The following is a 25,880-nucleotide window of genomic DNA, read 5'->3' as shown; positions in this document are numbered from 1 at the left end:
TAGCTCGTGCTTTACTCTGATCCATGAAGGTAACTTTAAAATAACAACACAGTTCTGGAAACAAGTTTTGACATATTATTCTAAGCGACAGAAATTGGATATTCCATGGTTGAAGTTTTGAGAAACCACTAGTGCTTTAAAATCATGCACTCTTAACTTTAAGTTATTTAACACTATGTCTGTGTACTATGGCAATTATATTTTGACCTATGTCATTGTAATCTTGTTAAATATTCAGTTAAGAATTTAACTGTGTACTTTTATGTCCAAGGGTAATAATCTACGCGTGGCTGGAGCTGAAGCACTGGGGAAATTATTGAGGCACAATAAATCTCTCAAAAAGTAAGAATAGCTCCTTCAGATAAGTAGCCAAGTAGATGGCTTTCAAATTTGATGTGCTTGTGTGAAAGAGAGTGCAAATCAGATTTTGGCAGACTGAAACCAATTTTGATGGAGCCCTTTTCCTCCCCCAATACAAGTATGATAAAAGTTATTAGATCCAGTGATGCTGTAATTTTAGTTCCTTATATGCAAGATAACAAGTATATGAATCAGCCTTCTCGTTTCATTGAGTAAAATCTAATCCTCACCAATCTATATAGTGACTTCATTGTATTAGAGAATAAAATGTGTATTGTTATATTACTAAAAGCATAGATAAGTAGCTTGTTTCTAAAAACCATGTTTCCACCTGATTTCACAGACACCCACGCACACCCTTACAAACACACACTCCCACGCTCACACATGCACCCCCTCACAGACTTAAGACACTCTGCACTCACAACCCCCAACCCAGACAGACAGACACACACACACACACACACACACAGACAGACAAAGACCCACATGCACACATATATTTTGTGGGGTGAATTTGTACTTGCAGGGTTACATTGTACTTTGCTCAAAAACTGCATGCATTCATGTAAAACTCCATTATCTCACTTTTTAGATTAGAATCAATCGAAACATCATGGCATAAACAGAGAACACAGGGGGCCAACACCTTCAACATATTGTCTAGCTATCACCATTGTTAACAGCTAACCCGAGAATGCAACTTTTTAAAAACAAGGTTTCGTGATTTACACATGAAAGAAGTGAAACTGTATTAAACAGATGAAAGGCTTAACAGACAATCAATGTATAATTTCAGTTACATCACACTGTAAATTTTTGCTATAAATTCTGTGTGTTAGGATTGAGCCCTCCACTACCACCTGATGAAGGAGCGTTGCTCCGAAAGCTAGTGTGCTTCCTGTTAAACCTGTTGGACTATAACCTGGTGTTGTGTGATTTTTAACTTTGTACACCCCAGTCCAACACTGGCATCTCCAAATTGTGATTTTTTTTCTGTTCATTTGAGGGATGTGGGCATTGCTGACAAGGCCAGCATTTATTCCCATCCCTAATTATCCAGAGGGCATTTAAGATTCAACCACATCACTGTGGGTCTGGAGTTACATGTTGACCAGACCAGGTAAGGATGGCAATTTCCTTCCCCTGAAGGGCATTAGTGAACCAAATGGGTTTTTCCCATAATTAACATATCATGGTCATCATTAGACTCAATTCTAGAGTTTTACTGAATTCCAATTCTATTGTCTGCAAGGCAGGATTCGAATCCAGGTCTCAGAACATTACCTCTGGATTAATATTCTAGTAGTAATACCACTAGGCCATCACCTTCCTTAATTATTTTAATTATTTACATACTAGGTTAGTTTTGGTTTAAATTGTATCCTATGGCTTCTACTGCACATCCTTTACTACAAATACTTGCTGACCTTCATTTCTATTATTGAAATACTGTCTGTTATTTGATAAACACACATTAATTATATTGTAACAGTAACTTGTCAATGCAACTTCTGCTCTTCATTTAGAAGTTTTTTGTGCACTAACTGTTAGTATATTGTGTATGTTCAGAAAATATAGGGCACAGGTGAATCAAGTGATATTAACAGTTGTGGACAATGAATATGTATGTAAGCTATGTTGCTTGTCCAATATGTTTTGACTCAGGCTGGAAGAGTTCACTGACTCCAGTCCCACTATTCTGTGGGTTACAACATAAGATAATTTTGTTTTCCAATTACTAAAATGACCAATTAAGTACCTTACTTATGTCAGTTTATATTTAAAAAAAGTATCTATCACTCAGGCTCATTGTAAATCCAATTGTGTTTACTTAGTAACAATACAACTCAGATCAATAAAGATGCAGTATTGTACTATTCTTTGTTCTTTATTGATAGTCAGTAATATAGAATTCTAAATGCTTACCCTTAAAATATCCCCAAAAATATGCAAATGCACACATTCTCTCTTCAGAATAAAAAGGAGGAGAAAACTGGTTTCTCTGCACAGTTAGGTATTCTGCAAAAGAGTACTTCAGCCTCTAGGGTATTCTTGAAAGCAAATTGATAAAATAAGATGTTCTGGAATGTATTATTCTGGCACGTGCGGTCAATTCAGTATCATGCACTTTGTCTGAAGTCTTGTAGACGCATCTTGTTGAGAGAATACAATCTAGAGAAGTTCTTTCAATCACTCGTTCAAGAGAAGAAATAGATTTCACCCTGAATTGATATGGAGGGTATTTTTTTAGGAAAAGGCGAGCTCAGCTGGGCAGCTTATTCATTACGAGCTTTCTTCCAGGTCAGCTTGGTCTTATTCAGGTTTCCCTCCAACTGAGCCAGACAAAACCAGAACTTCTGCAAGCCAGTCACTGTTCAAAGCAACTTCAGTAGGGTCTATCACAAAACAAGCAGTTATCACTAGTTATTGTGATTTCTAGTAAACCTTTCAAAATAAAATCTCCATGTCCACAATGAACTTTCAATATCTCCTATAAAAGAAATCACTCCAGATATTTCCAAAAAATAATTAAATAAATTCCTTTTTCCTCATTCCTTGAAAACTTGAGTACTTGTAGCAATATTAGATATAATTATTTTTAAAATCCAAAGAATTGCAAATGCTGGAAATCAGAAACAAATACAGAAATAACTGGAAAAACTCACCAGGTCTGGTTGCATATGTGAAGAGAAAGCCGAATTAATGTTTTGTATCCAATGACCCTTTTTCAGAACTCATTGAAGCTGGGAAAAGATTGGCATATATGGTAAAGATAGGGTGTGAGCAGGGGGTAGAAGTAAACGATAGGTTGAGATGGAGACTAAAGAGGGAAGAAAACGGTTGGACAGAGAAAGGAATGCATAATGATCAGTCTGGGACCATTCATGACTGGTTGTTTGTGGTAACAAGGCCTAGTGTGTGGGGGTTGTGTAAGGATATGAGAGAAGATGCTCAGGCCCTAACATTATGAACTCAACATTGAGTCCAGAAGGCTGCAAGCTTTCCAAGTGGAAAATGAGCTGTTCTTCCAGCTTGCACTAAGCTTTGCTGGAGCATTGCAGCAAACCCAGTACAGAGATATGTGTCTGATGGTGGCATCCCCTTGGAGTTGGTGGAAATGGCAGCTAATGATCCTCTTGATATGGGTATTGGTAGGATAGTAGGTGAGTATGAAGGGGATCTATTGCTGTTTTAGGAGAGAAGACCAAAGGTGAGGGCCAAAGTGCAGGAGAGTATCGGACACGCCTGAGGGTCCTATCAACAACAATGGTGGGGAATCCTCGGTTGACAATGAAGGTGGACATTTCAGAGATCATTTTGTTGAAGTTGGCATCATTAGAGCAATTGAGACAGAGGAATATTTTAAATATAAAATATCTTTAGTACTATGTGATAAGTATGTTATGTTTGAAAATAATTTATCCAAAATATCATGCTTAAGAAATCAACTGATTGGGTGACTTCATTCCAACAATTTTTTTAATTAACTTTGCTCAATAACAGCTATAATCAAAATCTAAAGAATGCAAGTCAAACTTTGCAATAATGTAATGCTTTTCACACTAGCCAGATAACTTTGAAGCACTTTACAGCCAGATAAGCCTACGAAGAGTCTTCAGAATAAAAACATTAATTCTTCTTCTGTCTGCATAGATGTTGCCATACCTGCTGAACTTCTCCAGCATTTTGTTTTCATTTAAGAAGCCTTGTTGATTTGTGGTCGATATTATAATGTGGAAATGCAGCAGTAAATTTGTGCTCTGCAAATTCCCACAAATCACAATGTGACAATGACCTGATAATCTGTATTTGTTTGTGGTGTTAATTGTGTGATTAATGTCAACAGGAACCAGAGAGAATTTCTCTGGTCATCTTCAAAAAAATGAACCATGGGATCTTTTCCATCTTCTTAAGCAGGCAAATAGAGGCTTAGTTTAAAGTCTTATCTGAAGATAGGCAGCTCCAAAGGTGCATTGCCGCCAATATTGCAGCTTTTCTTGGAAGGAGCAATTGGAGAACAAAGTTTTGTCTGATATATTCAAATTTGTGGTCTTGAATGGATAGATGAATTTAAATGCATTATCTGCTAAACTATAATTGCTTTCTTTAAGGTATCCCCTTTTTAATTGGTGCAGTCTAAATAATTAGGTATGTTTTCTTTGTGATAGATGTAAAGCATTGTAAAGTCCAGTCCCCACAATTTAAGACTTTCTTAATGTAGTGTGGCCATTTTCTTCCAGTTTGATATTGGAATGGAATGCTCTTGGAATGTGGGAAGAAGGATTTTGTGTATTCTGTGAGGGATTAAGAGCCAACAAATGTCTTAAATCTCTCGACCTACGCAATAACCAGATTAACCACCAGGGTGTAGGGGAGCTGGCATTGGCCTTAAAACACAACGATGCACTGCAAGAACTAGGTACGTAAGATACTTTGCAGAATTAATCTAGTCAAAAAAACAGTAGAAATGCTTCTCATCAAAAGTAACGTTTTTGTCAACATTTTAGTTATGTTGTAATTGTGAGTTGTAAGTCCTTAAGTTTTATATAACTGTTTAATTCAGTTATCAAGTCTCACTTTTTCATACTTTAAAAAGATTGCAGTGACTTTTATTTTCTAATTACCTTTGTAAATCATAAACCACATTTTCAAAACAAAATGTATGTTGAGAAACATTTTATGTAATGATAGAGTCAGAGTGTCATACAGCTTCTAAAATTAAACCTTGAATAATTCATTAGTATAGGGACAAGGGCATTAATGAATTAATTTGACAACTTGAAAAACTGCAAATAACGTTTCCTGTGATGGATGTAGGTTTGCTCGTTGAGCTGGAAGGTTCATTTTCAGACATTTCATCACCATACGAGGTAACATCATCAGTAAGCCTCCGACGAAGCTTCATCCGGAGTCTCACTGATGATATTACGTATGGTGATGAAACATCTGAAAACGAACCTTCCAACTCAGTGAGGAAAGTTACATCCTGAACTTCAACCTGAGCTACAAATCTTCTCAAAACACGCTTCCCTGTGATGCCATTCTCTCACTGCACATTGTAGTCTCTGGAATTTTTCTTTTCATTTTACAGATCTTCGCTGGAATAATGTTGGCCTCTTAGGCGGTCGAGCATTACTCTGTGCATTACAACAAAACAAAACCCTAGTGCGTCTAGAACTGGCTGGAAATAACATTCCCAGTGATTTGCTGAAAGCTATAGGTAAGTAAAATTAGATTTTATTTCAAAGCAAGTGAGTCCAGAGCAGTGACATATCCTTGAATGAAATAAAATGATGATCGTCTATTCAGGTGAGCTATTAGTTTGTACCCTGTCATATCCTGGCTGCCAAGCATATAGAGATGCTATGGGTTTCTTGTGGCACTTTGGTAGTGTTCAAGTTCCACCGGCTCCAGAGGTGTGTCAAAACATTTTGAATAAGTTGATTAACAGTATCTGTAGAGAATAACCGTGTAACCATTGCTCTCATTTAATCAAATGGTTAAATTTCGGTTTTAGATATTTGATTAAGTTCTCCCTCACTCACTAATTTGACTTTTGTCTTTTTCAATTTATTCCTTAAAATTTTATCAAGTTTGTATTTCAACTGAAGTGTTCTGCGCTTCAGAAACCGTATTTTCCTTTTTTTTAAAGAAGAGAATCATAACCTTCATAGAATAGAGTTGCTATGTCCATTGTGTCAATGCAAGTCTGAGAATTCTACCTAATGTCACTCCACTACTCTTTAGCAGTAGTTCTGCATTTTTTTTCTTTCAAGTACTTACTTAATTCTCTTTGAAGGCCACAATTAAATCTGCTTCCATCAATCTTTCGGGCAACACATTTAAATTATATGTACTTTGAGATTAAAAATATGATTTTCATCGTGTCACTTTTGGTTCATTTGCCAATGATTTTCTATATTTTTTTCTGTTCTTTGGTACTACCAGCAAAGGATATGATTTATCTCTAATGAAGAGTCATAGAATGCAAAATATTAACTTTTCTCCGCACAGATGCTGAGTTTCTTCAGCAATTTTATTTGTTACAGTTTCTCTCTATCTAACATGTCCAGATCTTTCATAATTTGAACACATCTATCAAATAATCTATCAACCTTCTCTCCTCTCAGGTGAATAAATATAGTTTCTCCAAAATATCCACATAACTAAAGTCTCTCATTCCTGAAACCATTCCAGTCAATCCTTTCTGAATAAAGGCAGAAGAAGTGATGTGAAAGGATATGGGGAGCCAATACATAATCAAATTCAAGAATTCTGTTTAAAACTTAAGTGCAGCAATCAATGATATCAACAGCACTGAGCTAACTAACAAGTTAATCTGGTTTGAAAGGTAAGAAAAAGTAATATTGGCCAGATCAGGAGGAAAACTCTCTGCTCTTTTTCAAACAGCTCCTGTGAAATCTTTTAAAATCCACTTGAATTGGCTGGCAAGGAGTAGAAAGGAAAGTATCACTCATGATAAATCAACATAAAAACAAAATACTGTGGATGCTGGAAATCTACAATTAAAAAATAAAGTGCTGTAAATACTTAGCAAGTCATGCAGTGTCTGTAGAGATACACAGTTGACATTTCAGGCTAATGACCTTTCATCAGAACACACTGTACTTGTGCTATGCTTTAACCTCAACCACGAGACCATTTACACTGGCTGTTCAATTTTTTTTCTTCCACCCCCCCTGCTTTTTGTAGCAGTTGATCAAGTATCCTTTTTCTATTTTGTTTTTGGAATCCAAACTAGGTTGAGAAAACTGATAACAGCAGTTTGGCAGTACAGAACTTGAGCACTGCTCAAATCACATTTTATTGGAGTTTTTTTTTACTCTTGGACTCATCAAGACAATTTGCAAGATTAGCTATAAACGGAGAAGTCAGCATCTTTACTGTGAAAGGAAAAGTTCTGATGGGTAGACATATTGCCATGGAGAATCCATCAGTCAATGATGGTTGACTGTTAACATCCAGGCTTTGATTAGACCTTAAACAAGTGCAATGAGAAACTGCCACAGTTTGGTGAATTGGCACCGATACAGTGTGCACACATGTTCTTCTGTCTGCAAAGAATAGATCCCAATATAGTAATATATTTACTACTTGTACATATTGCGAACCCAATTGACGATCCTAAATTGGATAATCCTAAATTACTCATTTGTTTGACACACGAGATGTATTTTTTGGCTTCCCAGCATCCTCCTGCTGATGATGAACACCATTTGTTTTGCTACTGCATTGCAATTATCCTGAAACAGCTGGCTCTGTGTGTCGCTCATATGTTTTAAGATACCTACCCTTCCAGGGTAATCCAAAGTGGGGACAGAAATCATGCAACTCAGAGGTGCTTCTATACCAAGATAGATTTTGCATGCCCCCTAGAGTCATTGGCCCCAGTTATTGGAACTTGATGACCCCCTGCCTGACCTTATTCTGAGGTTGACCGGTAAAGTGGTAATAACTGGCTGCCCATTAAATTCCTATCCTGATTGGTGTTCCACTGTATATATTGACAGGGAGTTAGTACTTCTGTAAGTGCACACTTGTTCATGGACATGACTGAGCATGAGCACAGAAAGGATTTCAGGCGGGGTATATAACAGATAGAAGATCCATTCCAGTCCGCTTTATACCTCATTGAAAATTTTGTGCTGTGTTCAACAAATGATTGTATTTCTACTGTTATGTTGAGCTTCTTGATCTTTATTTGTGCATATCGAGCTAGAACACTATTCTCCTAAATCATGGAACTGCAGTTTGTGCTTTGTATGAATGTACCTCAGTGGCATGTTTGTATACCAACAGAACAAGCAGTAAGTCATAACTCAGACTGTCAGACCACCTTGAGAGAGAGCAGATCACGTTCAAAAGTCCTCAGCAATGAGATCCAATGTTTGAAAGTGGAAAAAAAGAAGCAGGTAACTTCTTTGTGGAGCAACTTGTGACAGCTAAATATAAAATGTATATACAAGATATTATTGTATGTCACATTGGCAGAAAATTTTATCCCTTTTAGATGACTGTAAATTGAGTAAACATGGGAAATCCAATAAGGTGGTAATCGTTCAGCAGAGCAAGCAATGGTTGTAGCCTTTAAACACATACAAATTATTAAAATGCTTTGTGGCATTTCAGTCAATGGAAGTATTTCATTATGCAGATGTTACATTTCAGTATCTTAATATGTATTTGCACCATGTAACTGGAATGTACCATTAAAGAACAATATCTAATAGTTGGATGTTTCTTGAAGGTTGACTAGCCCTTGTTGCAGAAATTTCCTTAATAATTTTGACTTGATCTCTGGTGTTCTAACATTGGAATAGCAAAAAAAAATTGTGATTTGCACTGTAAGAAATTAATAAAGTTTTTAAAAAACATTACAATTATATGTTTTTTAACAAAGTGATTCACCTGCAATTCAGTGTCCGTATCATGGCATATGTTTGCATGATGTTTTGCAGAATGACAACAGAATCTGAATATGACTGCAGGAAAGCCAAATGTTGTTCTTTCAAAATCATTTTGCGATATAAGAAATCAAAGCTTATGCTTCAAATTTGAATAGACCTGGTTAAGTTAATAATGTTTCCCAAAACCAGAACCACACATTGAGACTGCTTAAAATAAAATTTACCTTTGATGCTCATCTATTAACCCCCCATCTGCTTTGCAATAAGAATATGTTTGCAGAAATATATAAAGGGGATGGCTCAGGGGTTAACACTGCCGACTCACAGTGCCAGGGACCTGGGGACGATTCCACCCTCGGGCAACTGTCTGTGTGGAGTTTGCACATTCTCCCCATATCTCTGGGTGCTACACTAAATGTCATAGTGTCCAGGGATGTGCACTCTGGGTGGTTTAGCCATGGGAAATGTTGGGTTACAGGGTGGATCTGGGTGGGATATGCTTTGGAGGGCCAGTGTGGACTCGAGATGGGTCAAATGCTTCTACACTGTAGAAATTCTATGATTCTGAGAAGAATCCTCTGTCTCCCAAATGAGTTTAACATTCCAAGAGTATCATCTGGTGATACATTTTATATTCCATACCACTGAGCTTTTGAAAAAATATTAAAAAGATACAGTTTTATTTCTTTTTAGATTAGATTAGATTACTTACAGTGTGGAAACAGTTATTGAAAAGATTTTTGTATGACTTAACAAATAATGGCTCTTTACAAAGTTCACAGCTGTAAGACATAGCTTATGTGAGGTGCTGCATTTTGGTAAGGCAAATCAGGGCAGGACTTGTACAGTTAATAGTATCGTAGAATCCCTACAGTGTAGAAACAGGCCCCTTCTGCCCAATAAGTCCACACCGACCCTCCAAAGAGTAACACACGCAGACCTGTTCCCCTACCTTATTATCCTATATTTACCCCTGACAAATGCACCTAACCAAAGGTCCCTGAACACTATGGGCTATTTAGCATGGCCAATTCTCCTAACTTGCATGTCTTTGGATTGTGGGAGGAAACCGGAGCACCTTGAGGAAACCCACACATACGCTGGGAGAATGTGCATACTCTACACAGAATGTCGCCCGAGGTTGGAATTGAACCCGGGTCCCTGGCGCAATGAGGCTGCAGTGCTAACCACTGAGCCACTATGCCGCCCTCTTCCGAGGAGACAAAATAAAAGAGAAACAAATGGGGCCTGGGACATGGTAGCCAAACAAAGACACCTAGGGGTGCAGGTGCATAGTTTGTTGAAAGTGGAGTCGCAGGTAGACAGGATGGTGAAAAAGGTGTTTGGCATGCTTGCCCTCATTGATCAGAACATTGAGTACAGGAGTCGGGATGTCATTGTGGTTGTACAGGACATTGATGACGCCACTTTGGAATACTGCATACAATTCTGGTCAGCCTTCTATAGGTAGGATGTTGTTAAACTTGAGAGGGTACAGAAAAGATTTACCAGAATGTTGCTGGGGTTGGCGGGTTTGAGTTCTAGGGAAACTTTGAATAGACCGTTTTTTTCCTCTCGAGCATCGGAGGCTTGGGGGTGGCCTTATAAGGAATTTATAAAATCATAAGGGGCATGGATCGGGTGAATAGCCAAGGTCTTTTCCCTAGGGTGGGGGAGTCCAAAACTAGCAGACATAAGTTTAAGGTGAGAGGGGAAATGTTTAAAGAGGACCTGAGGGGTAACTTTTTCATGCAGAGGGTGATGTGTGTATGAAACGAGCTGCCAGAGGAAATGGTGGAGGCTGGTACAATTACAACATCTAAATGTTGTAATAAGTATATGAATAGTAAAGATTTAGTGGGATATGGGCCAAATGCTAGCAAATGGGCCTGTGTCAGATTGGAATGTCTGGTCAGTGCTGACAAATTGGACGAAAGGTCTATTTCCATGTTGTATTACTTTGATTCTTTAAACACCATTATAAAATAGATTTAAAGTCCTATTTTTAAGTTTATTTTTAAGTGAAGAAAATCCCATGACTAAGTTGCTCATATAAAATAAATTCTGTGCCATGCTTCTGTAAGCTATTGTCTCTTTACTCTGAATAAAAATGTATAAATAATGTAAAATTGCACATGATTGGGCAGACTGAATTTGGTGCTGTGATATCTTAAGACACTACACAAATATAGCCGTTAATATGTTAGTAATTATGGTGATTTATAACCCATCAAAATTGCAGTGTTTCCATGGTAACTAAAAGCATTAATATAGGAGTATCTGAAATTATTTCAATACATCTCACTTCAAAGTACAGTGAAGAATAGGTCCATTATTAAATGCATACGGATTTTAAGAATATTTGTGAAACCAAGAGATAATGATAAAAAGGAATGCTGTAGCACTGTGCCTCTGCACTAAGGTTATTCTTTGTTGATTGTCGACATAAAATTAAGTGGGAAGGATGGAAGTAATCAAATGAACCACATAGCTACTTACAGCACAATCTGCACATACTGCCTTATTCTGGATTCACATTTGCATATAATGATTTTCCTTCTCCAATTTTAAGCAGAATTCACTTGTCCCATGGCATGGAAACAGTTCTTTGATTCTCTGATGGTCTTGCCAACTGTCCCTCCTCCCAACATTCATCTTGCCAAATTTGGCATAATTTAAACTTGGCAGGCAATCTCTGGATTTTTAATTAGATATCAACATAGATATTTACAACAGTGTGCATTTATTGCTTTTCTTTTAATTATTTGATGATTTTCTATCAATATTTCTGGGGTGATGGGAGGGATAAATCCAAGAAATAAACTTTTGGAGGGCTCTTGAGATTTTCTTACAGCACTTTTTTAAGCTTTGAAGTTGCATTTTCATTCTGATAGTGCTTTTTTAATTTAGGTGGGGTAGTTATGTAGTAAGTAACTTGACATTGTGTATTTGAATTGGTATTTTAAAGGTTTCCTTCTTTGAAATAGATATGATAGCATAGTTGCCAGAAAGAGAGACTGTGTGTGAATTTCTTTTTTTTTTTAAATCTTTTAACTTGATATCTATAAGATGCTTTTGTTAATTTTTCACAAATAAATTTCCCTTGTTGTGTTTTACAAACATGTCAAAATACAGAAAAAAAGTTCAAAATGCAATTTGCTTCACTCTTCTGCTTAAATCACAATTATTAGACTTTATTACCCCAAATGGTAAATGATTTTCATATTCATATCTATATTAATATGGATATTTTTGGTTATAAATTGAGCTGTAAGATAATGAGAGCCAAATTAAGGAAATCTAAACATGTTGCAATCAAGAGTTGAGGCTGTGGTGCATTTAAAGAAGTTCAGTTTACTGGGACATCATTCCCTCAGTTAAATTATCCAGTTAATTAAGAATATTTCATTAATTTTGTTTCTCAAAACAAAAAGCTCTTTTTATGCTGGAAACTGAAGGGTAAGAGGTAGAAATAGATTTTTAGCTGAGATGCAGATGAATGTATTGCATGTAACAACACCTGTATTGTTAATGCATGTATTTAAAATAAATATGATTGGGGATAAGGCAAAAGGAAAGAATAGACAGTAAACATTTCCTGATGAAGGGCTTTTGCCCGAAATGTCGATTTTACTGCTCCTCGGATGCTGCCTGAACTGCTGTGCTCTTCCAGCACCACTAATCCAGTAAACATTAGAGCAGCAGCTGCACCCTGACTGCCACTGTCAAACCTGTGACTACAGTGGAGCAGCTCCTGCCTTCAGTGATTTGACAGTTCAGCAGATCGGAACAGCCTGCAGCTGAAAAGAGTGGCTCAGCTGCTGTTGAGGGACAAAAATACCATCTTACACTCATCCTCGCCAATGTAATTTAGCTCTAACCACCTCAGTTGGATAATCTATCTGATCACTGCTCATGTTTTAATAAACCATTGTGGGTTTATTTTTGGCTTGGTACCTATCCCCCACGTCTGCCCACCCCTCACCTTTCTGAGGTGCAAGGAGGATTTGGGAAAGAGAGCTTAGCACCACCATCATTCCAGTGCTCAGGGCTCATGTACCAGTGTTGTCTTACGATGAGAGGCTGACTATACTGAGTCTATACTCTCTGATGTTAGAAAAGTTAGAAATTCAGGGTGTAAATATTTTAGAAAACGTACAGGCTAATTGCTGCAAGGCTATTTTTGCTGCCTGAAAAGTCTACAACCCACTGCATAGTCTGAGGATTAAACGCCGATAAATTAAGAACAAGATAAGGAATTTCTTCACTTTGGGATTTGCGAATCTTTGGAATTCTTTATCACAGAAGGCAGTCGGTTAGATTTTTCAAAATAAACATTATGGGATTGGGTAAGCAAATGGATTCTGGGCTTGATCATTTGTAAGCTTTTTGGATGTGATCTCAACAAATGGCTCAAAAAGCTATTACAGTCTACTCCTTATTCCTATTTATCATACTATGTTTTTACTGACCATAACATTTCACGATAAAGACAAAGACCATTTGGCCTATCAGGTTATACTATCAAATAACTACTCATTCAGTCTCATTTCTTTGTTCATTCCATTAAAAATATGTTTATTCGCTTTGCCCTTTTCATTCTAGATTACAATTATAATACTGTGACTGATGGAACATCCCAAGTCTTAACATAGTTGAAAAAATGTTTCGACTATTTCAGGTGTCTGTCACTTATTTGGTTAAGCTGCCTGGTTCAAAGTATTGTTGTGAGTTACTTTGAATTCAGCTACTTATTAAGAAATCGCACAGAAATCAAGTACTGAGAAAATGATTTAAACTTTATTTCATGTAGCAACCAAAATAAGATCCCTCAAATAAGCAGGTTAAGCCTCATAACTCAACTTGACTATTACCAATGGTGGAATTTAGCTATGATTCCAACTAACAGTGTCTGCCTCTGGAAGTGTTCAGGTTTCAATCCTTGAGCAGTATTGTTCTTCAAAGTCCTGCTGTTGAATTGTTCTGGTATTTGATACTTCATCCTTCAGGTCCATGATGCGATATTATTTATGATTCTTTAGATTCCTTTCATCCAAAATGTTGATTACTCTTTTGGAGTCCTTGAGACTGCAGCTTGCTTCCTTATCAGAAGTAATTTGTGGAGGTGCCTGTGTTGGACTGAATTTATGTTTGTGGCATGAGGTATCCAGTTATAGAGCAGGTATCAAAATGGTTTTGTTTATGTAGCCTCAACTCCTTATTTTCCCAGTCAAGGCTAATTGCTTTCAATTCCTGTATAGGTTTGTCCTTTTCCTTCATAGTATATTTCAGAGGTTTTGCTGCTTCCTTTAGTCTATGAACAGTTGTTAAACTATCAAACTACACTAATAGGTGGCTCTGAAAGGTGCAAGAAAAGAATATCAGCTGTACTTATCCAGCAATAACCCAGTAAGGTCAATAATATTCCAGATGGAAAGTTGAAATTGTTTAAATACTTGTTTACAGAGACTGGTCATTGGCATTCAAAAAATTGGTTTGGTGGAGCAATGTTGAACATCTGTGAAACCAAACCCTAAGTAACATTGATCTCATGGAGTTGGATGTATTATCTTAGTTATTTTGGGATTAGAGAGGAAATTAGTATCTAATTGGCAGCTGCATGTCCAGGCCATGAAATTGAATTAAATATTAGACAGATTAGCATTTCATCCTGTTCTTCTTTATACTACAATGCTAGTCCTACCCTATTATGTTCCTAATCAAGATGAAGACACAGATTCCATTGGGATGTGTTCAAATTCAAGGGTTGGTAAGATTAGTTGGCTGGATGGTTAGTTTGTAATGCAGCGTGATGCCAACCATGTAAGTTCAATTTCTGCATTGGGTGAAGCTAACATGATGAACTCACAGTTTCAACCTCTTCTCTTGCCTGAGATATGGTGACCTTCAAGTTGAACCACCACCAGTTCTCTTTAATGAGAGAGCAGCCCTATGGCCTAGTGGAACTGTAGTGACTTTACCTTTTACTCAAATTCTCAAATTTTATGCTGCAGACAATAGAATGAGTTCAGTGTTAACTGGTTAGTTGATAATATACTTTGTACTTTATGAACTGACATTTTATAAGCTTTAATGATGTAAACTATTCGTATTTTTTGATGATTCAACTTTGATACTATAATTCTTTTCTTTTATCAAATTTAAGTCACAGAATTTGGCCTAATTGACCCAAACTGACTGACTGATTATTCTTCAATTATTTGGAGACTAGGAAGACATTAGAGAGTTTATTACTTCCAATGAATAAATTACATCTAGGGCATTCTGTTCAAAACTTGACAAATTATATTACTCGATGTTAGCCATTTAAACTCCAAATGGACAAGAATTTGCTTCTGGGAATACGCAAAAGGAATTGTAATATGAGAATAATAATGACTGTAAGTGATATGAATAATCTATTATGTTTAAATGATGAACTCTTTCTGACTTACAAAAGGAAATTCCCTACTGTGGAAGAGAGAGGAATAAACAAAAGATATGTGTATCGAATAAATGTTCAAGATTCTAACTGATTTTGATGAATATGAAGGAACTGTTTATTTCTACTGGCAGATAGATTCAGAGAATCTACCAGCATCATGACTGAGCTACTATTTATGGGCGGCATAGTGGCACAGTGGTTAGTATTGCTGCCTCACAGTGCCAGAGACCAGGGTTCAATTCCTGCCTCAGGCGACTCTTTGTGTGGAGTTTGCACATTCTCCCCGTGTCTGCGTGGGTTTCCTCCGGGTGCTCCGGTTTTCTCCCACAATCCAAAAACGTGAAGGTTAGGTGAATTGGCCACGCTAAATTGCCCCTAGTGTTAGGTGAAGGGGTAAATATAGGGGAATGCGACTGGATGTGTTGCGCTTCGGCGGGTCGGTGTGGACTTGTTGGGTCGAAGGGCCTGTTTCCACACCGTAAGTAATCTAAAGTAATCCCTATGGTGCACATAGGGGGCATTTAACCCATTAAGTCTGCACTGACCCCCCCTGAAGAGCATCCCACCCAGAACATTCCCATCCCTGTACCCTGCATTTACCATGTCTAATCCACCTAGTTTACACAACCTTGAACCTAATGGGGCAATTTAGCATGGCCAATCTATCGAACCTGCACATCTTTGGATTGTGGGAGGAAAACCAGAGCACCTGGCAGAAACCCATGCAGACTGCTAACCAAAATATACCAATTTTAAATGATCAGAAAAATCCAAAATGTTTAGTGTTATGATTTAGAATGTATTGCCTGAATGGTTGGTGAACCTATATATAATAATTTTTGAAGTGGTATTTAATATCAAATCATAAAGGAGGAATCTGCAGGTTGTGGAGAAAAAGCAGTTTCAAATCACAGGTACAGATACCCCTCTTGTCCATGATTTTGTATATCATAGGAAAAGCATGTCTTGTGTTTTAATTTGAACCTTCTCCTGGTCTGAACATTTTAATTTTAAAATCTGCATCCCGTAAATATGAACAAACCTGAATTGTTGTAAATTAAAATCTTCTTTCAAGTTACTTGCATAAAGGGCATTTGGAATTAAAACCCTATTAAAAACTCTATTGTGCAATTTGAAAGAATTGTAAAACTTATTGATTGGACTGTAAATTGTGCTCTGATTGAAATTACATCCTGTGACTCCAATCTGCACAACACCAGTGCATATTTGACTATAATTATCTCATGTCAAGTACATACTAATTATTTGTGGTTGTGTGTGAGTAATGATTATAATTCTAACTAAGTATCAAAAGTTCCCTTTTTTAAACTCAAACCCTCTGCTATTAGCATATCAGTGCGATTACCTCTGAACCTTGCTGGGGTGGCAAGATTTTTTTTTGTTATACATGTACCCTGCATTTTGTTGTATATGTACCATTTAAGTAGTTGGTAGAATGAAGATTGGACAATATTTTTCTTTCTTTTGGGACTGTGAACAAACTTTTTGTAATGTTTCTGCACTGACTCCCCGAAGAGCATCCCGCCCAGAACCTTCCCATCCCCATACCCTGCATTTCCCATGTCTAATCCACCTAGTTTACACAACCCTGGACATTTGATTTCAATGACTGTTAGTTGATACATAATTACTACCTGTGTCCAATCCTTGACCATGGGGGTTTTCCATTTTGCCTCTGCTTCACCCCTCCCCCTCCCCCCATCTCCCACATATTTTGTCACATAGCACTGGCTTCAGCCTTGGTCATTCACAGCTCCTAATCTCCCTATCTCTCTATGCACTGTCATTATCACCTATTTATTGCTACCTTTGCTTCTGCCTTCTCTCAGCCTCGTATAAATTACTCCTTATTTCTCCCCTTTTTTTAGCTTTGTCAGTTAGACTCTTTTCTCTCCTTACAGATGCTGCCAGACCTGCTGAGATTTTCCAACATTTTCTCTTTTAGCTTTTGAGCATATCTGGTTCACACCTTAAACAAACTGTGTTTTTTGGATGTTAATTTGTGCAATATTCAGTTTCTAGGATCTGGATTTTCAAATTTCAGGGTCAACCTACTATACATGATCAATTATTGAGAAATTGAATTGATCATGAAAAATGAGCTCTGGGTTTCCTGATGGGATCATTAAGAGTACATCTGGAACTGAATAATAACTGTTCAAGGAAAAGAAATGGGTTTGTTTGTAGAATTTTTGGATAGTTTAGAAACTACAATTTAATTTATTAATTGTACTCTGCAAGAACTGGAAATTGCTGTCTTTGGATAATTTTAATTCTTGTTTCCATTGATAATCAGGAACAGCCTTTGATATGACCCATAAATGAAACTAATTAATGGATTGCATGGTTTGAATTTATTGGTGGCTCAATTTCATAAGTTGCACTTTACAATTTTATTTTGCAAGTGCTGATAATGTGCAGATTATGTAATGGCAATAGAAATCACAAAATAGATTGATTGGCCTTATTCATCATATCTTGGCTCAACATCCAGAACGACAGTCTCTGCTTGTTAAAGTGAATGTTTCTTGTACACATCCAGTATCTGAAAATGTGTTGCTGGAAAAGTGCAGCAGGTCAGGCAGCATCCAAGGAACAGGAGAATTGACGTTTCGGGCATAAGCCCTTCTTGAAGATGCCCGAAACGTCGATTCTCCTGTTCCTTGGATGCTGCCGATCTGCTGCGCTTTTCCAGCAACACATTTTCAGCTCTGATCTCCAGCATCTGCAGTCCTCACTTTCTCCACATCTAGTATCTGCTCAACAGCCATACGGAGAAGTCTGTTCAAATTCTTTAGAAAGATTGAGAATAATTTCTTAACCTCAAGTTTAAGTATTCGTTTCTCTAAATTGGACCCTTGTTTCTCTGTTGTATCAAGATGGTTTATTTTGAAATTATATTCTGTGCTACTTTCTCTACATTGTTTACTAACTGTTTTATCTTGCTATTTTCTATTCTAACAATTTAATTATTTTCTCAGTTTCTTCAATCTTACATATTTGCTCCTCTGATTTTCAAACTCATGGCATATCTTTCAGCTGCTGAATGTATATTAACATTGTTTCATATTTCCATGACTAATGTCTGGCAAAGTTTTCAAGATGCAGTTTGTTTATGTTTCATGTTCGTACTTTACTGTTCTGGCTATATAGTTGAGCACAGTCTACATGAGCCTGCCTCTGCCCACCCACCAAAAATCTCATGCAGCTATCCAACCCTCCAATATGTCCATGGATCTCTAATTCTGGCCTTTTTCCAATCACTGATTTTAATTACACCACAACTCACAACTGTGCCATCAGCTGGCTAGGCCACAACCAATGGAATTTTCTCTCTTGACTTCTGATCTTGAAAGACACCCTTTTAAACTTTGCCAAAGATGCAAGTTTTTCTAACCTAATATCTTATGTGGCTTGATGATCAACATTGTTTGACAACACTGTGAACAAAGGCTGTATGAATACAAGTTATTGATGATTGAAAATCTTGTCTTCCACAACCTATGAGATTTGTCTGTAGTTATTTGAACCATTTTCATAGAATACTTGCCACCCATTTATTCATGGGGATACTATTACACTCTCAAATACAGCATTAATATGCAACAAAGTATAATTTTTCTACCTTGTCATTTTGAATGTGCCTTCTCAGATTCTGCAACCATTTCTTGCCACCATCTTTGCTACATTTTGGAACTGGAGCACTTTCCTTTGAGCTTCTGAATTCAAAATCTATCCCTTCACTTTCCCTTTCAATTGTTGCTCCTATTACAGCATAAACTGCTGTCAAGTGTCTGTCCTTTTACAAAGGTCATCAGTCTTTCCACTGTGAATGTCTTCACTTTCAGACCTTTCCTTTGGAACGTTGTTAAATGGTTTCTGAAAGTAAAGGCCTGTTGTTTCGTAGGGCTTCTGTAGTTCCTCATGTAAAGATTTAGACTTTTTGTATGTGCCTTTATTCCATATTTGCAGGCTGCTTTTTTTCTCTTCCCACGTAGCTAGTGGAAAGCAAGAAAAAAGCCCATGCCTTATTTTAGAGTTTAACCTTTTGAGCTCTGATAATATTTATGGACTAATATCAATATTTGATGGAAATACAAGCTCACATTATTTCATATCCTATTGTTTTCAAATTTCTTTTTGAAATTTACTAATAGGCCCTGTATTTTCCATTACTGCATAGGTGAAAATATTTTTAAAGCTGCAATCAATATTTATTCATTGAAGTATTGATATTTGTAAACTTCAAGATTTTATAACATTTCAGTTTTTCATGAACTTGAGCATTTTCTGAGTAACTACTTCTTTAGCATTGTAATTGCTGCTCAATTCTATCTCTAATTCATTTGTAGTTCCTGAATATGATGGGCGTAATTGATCAACAAAAAGAGGAATTGACACGAAGCTGTAGGTCAGTGAACTCTTTTCTATGTGTGATGTTACTTCATAGGATTTACTCAAATTAGGCTTTAACTTCACTCTCCTATTCTTGTATAGATCTTAGTCAGCATTCTGTGCACAAGAGGGAAAAATGAAAAACTGAAAACAAAATGGCTTTGTACTTTCTTAAATGGTCAAAAATATCTGATTTTTGAAGGAACTTGGTTGGGGTGGTGGGGGTAGGGAGATGGGGCAGGTTGCAGTTCTTTTTCAGCTGACTGCTAATCTGTATTCAGAACAATAGTAAAGGTAAAATCAACGTTGTCTTACTGGACCATCGAGCTGCACACTCATTGGAGACAAACGACTGTTGGTTATTTAATCCTGAGGATCTCAACTCCTCAGGACAGGGGAGAGTTTAAGAAGGAGAGTCATTCATGGAATAGTTACAGCACTGGCCATTCAGCGCCAGATCTTTCCGTCCTCGGATCATATTGTTCCACTTCCCTATCCTTTCCATAACCCTGCAATTTTTTTTCTCTTCAGGTGCTTATCATACTCTCTTTTGAAGTTGGATCTGTCTCAGTCATAGTCTCAGGCAGTGCCTTGCAGATCTTAACTACTCACTGTGTGTTTTTAAATAAAAGATTTTCATCATGTAATAAAACTAAAGGTAGACTAACTTAATGCATTGCCAATACCCACATATGATAATTAAAGAAAAGTTTATTTTATTGCTTGTGCTTTTCATTGGAGGAAATTGACTTACAATGCAGGAGTAAATTGGTCTTGCCTTTTAAACTAAGTCAATAACAGCCATTCTGTGTCCAATTTTAGTAAAATTTTAATTCCTGTCTTTCAACAAATTTACAATAATTTGGCCACCTCTAAAGAGAAATTGCTATCTGCTGCTGATATTTGGTTGATGACTTTTAATGTAATTTTAATAACCTTTTCACTTTAGGACTGCTGCAATGCAAGTTGGACAGCTACAGGAAGCACTAGCTGAGAAGAGTTCTATCATCAATTCTTTACGAGCAAAGTAAGATTTCTTTTGTCGATAAGTGCTCTAGTGTTTGAATATACTGCAGTCCACTTGCAGACATGTTTTCCAAATTTGCTTGAAGTATGCAACATAAGTTTGTGTCAATCCAGTTGACATTGGACAGAAGCATTTGCAGTTATCTTATATTCATTGTTCATATTCTGTTCACTTCTACACTGGAAAGACTAAGAATAGATTAGGTGACTGCAGAATATCTCTATTTTGACTCAGTGTGACCTTGGAAAGACTGCAGCTTTTCAGTTAGATTTTTTGTTCCTTTTGCAGTCTATTTTGACAACAGGCCATTTGTATTGAATCACTGCAATGGTTCTCCTGTTTAAGATTAATGTTTAACATGCTTTGTATAACTTGAAGTGCAAAACTTCTACTATTCCTGATTTATAGAATTGTAGTGTCATAATCACACAGTATGGAAACAGATCTTTCCTGTTCATGTACCTGTCCAAATGTCTCTTAAATGTTGTAATTATAACTGCCTCTGCCACTTACCCTGACAGTTCATTCAATAAACAGACCATCCTCTGTGTGAAAAAAGTTGCCCCTCCGTCCTTTTTAAATCTTTACCCTCTCATCTTAAACCTATGCCCCCTAGTTTTGACTCTTCTACTCTTGGAAAATGACATTGGCTAATCACCCTGTGTTTACCCTTCATTATTTTATAAACCTCTTTAAGGTCACCCCTATTCCTCTGCCGCTCCAGGGGAAAAAAGCCCAAGCCTATCCAGTCTCTTCTTATATCTCAAACCCTCCAGTCCCAGTGACATTAATGATTATTTGTACCCCTTCTGGTTAACAACATCCTTCCTCTCATAGGTTGTTTGTCTTCTGGAGTGATTCATGCTGAGAAATTAAAAATAACTCCCTAGTTATTTGTCAGAAATTTGGTTAGACTAATTATTTTCTCCAGTAAATGAACCAGGATGTATAATTTTGCCAGTGTGATTTCATGGCTTTGTAAGCCATCTACTTGAATACAAAATTTTGCTTTTTCTCTCCAAATATAACTAGCTTGTGCCTTTGCTTCTGTAGTGGATTGGACTTTTGAGAAAATCTTTGGAATGAGTAAAGTCCATTCTGACCATCAAATGTCATTCTTTACATTTATTATTTTTATCACTGCAAAATTTATTTTGCATTACTTAATTGTTATGCTTCAGTCTCACTTATTATTTGAGCATAAAGGACTTTTTTCACTAATTTCTATTTGTGTCTTCTATTCAAAAGCTACACTGTGTATATGATTTTACACTTGAAAGCCCCTTTTCTTCATCTATCCCATTTACTTCAGCTTTACAATTTGTTAAATGTTTAAATCTTTCTTCACAGTTTATTCTTTTGAGCGTGTGATCAGTTTTGTTGTTGTATTCTATACTCGTTTTTTTCATATACATATGACAAAGCATAGCACCCAAAATGTGTTCTTCCTACATATCCTAGGATTCTTCTGGAAAGTTTGGTTTGCTCCAATATAAGTGCAGTGAAATTGAGATGTTGTTATTGCAGCTAGAAGACTTTCTATTGTTAATTGGATTCCATTCATTGTACACATTTCTGTTACAGTTTTAAAGTGTGTAATGTTTAAGTGTTACAGTGCAAATTTCTTTAATTTGCTTTGTATCTCTAGTTGCTTAACCAGTATAAATCAATTTGTCGCGTTCTGTTTTATTACTGTCTTAACCAGATTTTCCATTTTATTCTGTTTTAGAGTGCAAATGACAGATGCTGCTTTAACATTATCCGAACAAAAGTCAAATAACCTGAAAGAGCTTCTAGAGAAGACAAAATTGGAAAAAATTGCATTAAAAGAGAGACATTCAAAGGAGCTTAAGAGTGAGCAAGAGGTAATAATGGTGCCTATAGAAAACATTTAGAGAGAAATTTTAAGTTTGGAGCCGCTGGGGATGTGGTTATCTTCAGGTAATTGGCCAGCAGGTGATATGCATGGAATAAGATGAGCAATTGGCTTCATTGGCAGGAGTTTTGTGGTGCAATGATAGTCTCCCTACCTCTGAGCCAGGAGGCCTGGGCTCAGGTCCCACCTGCTCTAGAGGTGTGTAATAACATCTCTGAATTAGTTTATTAGAAAAAAAAAATTGAAATTAGTTTAATTGTCCTGTAAAACTTTAAACAATACGATATAATTTTTTGTATGAAATAACTTGCAGGTTTTGAAGTGTGAATATTCAAATGGATCAATTGGCCACCAGCCATTATTATCTACTAATTCTTAAAATGGATGAGTTCCAATTCCACATTTGTCTTTCAGTGAAATGTTTAATGCAGCATTCCACCTTTGTACTTAAACACTGACTCAGAGTTTTGCTCTGCAGTGGTAGTGTCCCTACCTCTGGGCTAGAAGGTGTAGATTTAAAGCCCTCTTTGGGATGTAATGGCGACAGAGGTGTGCCCGAATGTATTGAAACAGTTGGAAAAAAAACGTAATTGAAAAGGAAACATTCTAAGGGAAATAGTGAAAGAACAGACAAGTTGAATTAATTGGATAGCACTTTCATAGGATCAAACTGGCATGATAGCCTGAATTGCCTCCTCCTGTGCTCTGCTTCTAACACAAAATAAGCCTATGTTTGAGAGCATAGTTTTTTATTGTTCAAAAACTTTAGACAGAACGCAATGGAAAAATTGTCATATTGGCACATGGTATGTGTATCAATTAAATGCTTGCATTTCAAATCAGATTATGGACACTGCATCGCTTACTATAACTTTTCCACCTGAACAGTACGTTAGATTCATTTTGTGCTTTTAATTGAACATTTTTATGCATTGGATCACTATTAATTGGCACAACTGTAAATTCAAATCATTTGGAGGGAGCAAATTTGAAGGTTTCTAGCGGGCAGAAACATCCCAAAGATTGTGATGCAGGCAGTGGTTCCTGCAGCTGCTGCTACAGATGACATTTTCAAGTGCTATAACGTGCGTTTCATTAACACAAATTCACTGTCATACGATTGATAAATTGGGGACGCTGTTTCTAAAGTGCAGACTTTTAAAATGTGTATTGGTAATAATGCAATTCCAGTACCATTTGTTTAAATGGTGCTGCTATTGCGCGATTTTTGTATAGCACGAGATTGCACAAGAACGTAACAGTCGTGTTATAGCAGAACCGACTACTGAAAATATGCAGCTGGAACACCTGTCTGTTTCATGCTACAGAGTACATTAAATTTACTGAACAGGTCCAAGGCATTTTTGATGTACACGGTGTGTATTGAGTGTGTACTGAACATTAAAAAGCCTAATCTGTGTTTTTTAAAGGAACCACTACTAATCTCTCAAAAATTGTATCAGAAAGTGGCATAATTAATTCTTGGCCTTTCATCCTAACCAAAAACTTATACTATAAAGATATTTGTTTTCCCCATCAGGAAGCATGTAGTCGAGAGGTAAAGTTGACTAGGGAGTTAAATGCAGCAAATGGAAAAAACATGGAACTCACAAACAAGGTAGATATCATTTCTCCATCAGATTGTCTACAGGTATTAGAAATTAATTAAGTTTGCATATTGGTTGTGTTATGAAATAGATCTGTTTGGCTAGGATGTTCTTGTAGGCAAATCAAAATACTGTTTTCGTAATTGAGACATATTAGCAACTGTTACTGTGCAAAACTTGTGGAATATATAAAACCATAAACACTTTTCTCACCACTACCACCACAAGCGGTAAATGCTGGCAATGGTCACGTTGTCATCAACAAATAAATTTTTAAAATACCTCCAACTGAAATATTTGGTTGCATTAAATTATATTGGATCTAGAATTTTTGAAGCTTGCACTTTATTACGTAAATTACATGTATGTTTACTCAGATAAAACCTTTTCCTGGCCCTCAAACTTGTACTGCAATGTTCAAAAGGGAATCATGATTTGGACAACCACCTGATGAAGGTGGAGTGTTCCGAAAGTTAGTGCTTCCCACCTAAACCTGTTGGACTATAACCTGGTGTAGTGTGATTTTTAACTGCAAAAGGGAAAGTGTGGATTTTGGAAAGTGTCCCAGAGTATCTAAGGAATCAAATACATTTTGAGCTAGTTATTGATACTGCAAGCTGTAGTTACTTTTCCCAATTTAGATTCAGGTGGGTGATGGAATAGATGATGAAACAACATGGGATCAGAACTGGAAAAATGTGATTTAGGATTGTTTGTTTGCTTGGTGAGTACACCAAAATATTAATTTGGAACAAATGGCCAATGTGGAAGTAATTATATGTTTTGTATCTCTATTTGTTTTCTATTAGGTTTTCAAGTTATAGAGTCACAGAAGTCCCCAACACAGAAAAAGACCCTTATGTCCTCTGATTCTGTGCCAGTCAAAAACAAGCACCTAACGATTTTCCAGCCCTTATCCCATAGCCTTGTATGCCTTGGCATTGCATGTTCGTGTCTAAGTTTTAAAATGACATGAGGGTTTTTGCCACTACCACAATTACAGACAGTGAATTCCAAATTCCCACCTTCAGGATGAAATAAAATTTCCTTTCAACTCCTCTAAATATCTTGCCTTAAATCTATGCCCCGGTCATTGATCTCTCCACCATACAGAAAAGTTCCTTCTTGTCTACCCTATCTATGCCCCTCATAATTTTATAATTCTCAATCATTACCTGCCCCCTCCAGTCTCCTCTGTTTTAAAAACAACTCCAGGTGTTTTAAACTACTTGGTAATGTCTGTATATGGTTGATAGGGAAAGACAACAATATGTGTTATCTGAATTTTGTCTCTTACATATGTATCCATGAGTTGCTGGATACTTTTGCTTTCTGTCTTGATTTCGTGCTTTTTTAATTGAATTTAATCTAACAAGCTAATTTTGAAACTTTTGGGACATGCTAATTATCCCCATAAGTTACATTTCTGTAATCCACAGGATCTCTTTCACTTTTTTCCTTCATTATCACCCTGTAATCTGAAATGCCATAAACAAAAAGTCAATGCTTTACCTTAACTTCATTGATTTGGAACTTCTTTTAATCTTTTGAGATTGGCATTTCCTAAATATTGTTTATTGTGACTTCATACTAAAGATATAAAACTTTCCAAAAGCAATTGCATTGTATACAAAGATCTTTGACGAAGAAAAATACACCAATTGTCTGTATGTAAAACTAAATTATTATTTTGCTTCAGTCATCTAATTTATACTTA

At 36.6% G+C, this 25,880-nt stretch overlaps 1 protein-coding gene and 1 non-coding gene across 6 annotated transcripts in view; both read left to right on the top strand.

The window, feature by feature from the left end:
- The window catches only part of lrrc45 (leucine rich repeat containing 45), a 98,638-nt gene that overhangs the window by 12,642 nt on the left and 60,116 nt on the right, over nt 1-25,880 (top strand). For all 5 annotated transcript variants that reach the window (XM_088000603.1, XM_088000601.1, XM_088000606.1 and 2 more), the window contains 8 exons: nt 272-342; nt 4,605-4,783; nt 5,456-5,584; nt 8,185-8,297; nt 19,611-19,669; nt 20,603-20,680; nt 22,410-22,545; nt 24,097-24,174. In XM_088000603.1, the coding sequence (XP_087856729.1) occupies nt 272-342; nt 4,605-4,783; nt 5,456-5,584; nt 8,185-8,297; nt 19,611-19,669; nt 20,603-20,680; nt 22,410-22,545; nt 24,097-24,174 (843 nt within the window). The remainder of the gene's footprint in view (nt 1-271; nt 343-4,604; nt 4,784-5,455; nt 5,585-8,184; nt 8,298-19,610; nt 19,670-20,602; nt 20,681-22,409; nt 22,546-24,096; nt 24,175-25,880) is intronic.
- Nucleotides 19,238-19,338, top strand: LOC122562371 (small nucleolar RNA SNORA17). Its single transcript, XR_006315289.1, has one exon. It is a non-coding gene; the product is annotated as a small nucleolar RNA SNORA17 (small nucleolar RNA).

This window comes from Chiloscyllium plagiosum, unplaced genomic scaffold, assembly GCF_037043375.1.
Source record: "Chiloscyllium plagiosum isolate Xiang-an unplaced genomic scaffold, Cpla_swu_hap1 HiC_scaffold_25, whole genome shotgun sequence".
Taxonomy (NCBI): Eukaryota; Metazoa; Chordata; class Chondrichthyes; order Orectolobiformes; family Hemiscylliidae; genus Chiloscyllium; species Chiloscyllium plagiosum.
The sequence above is the reverse complement of the archived record's forward strand: the minus strand, read 5'-3'. Positions and strand labels throughout refer to the sequence as shown.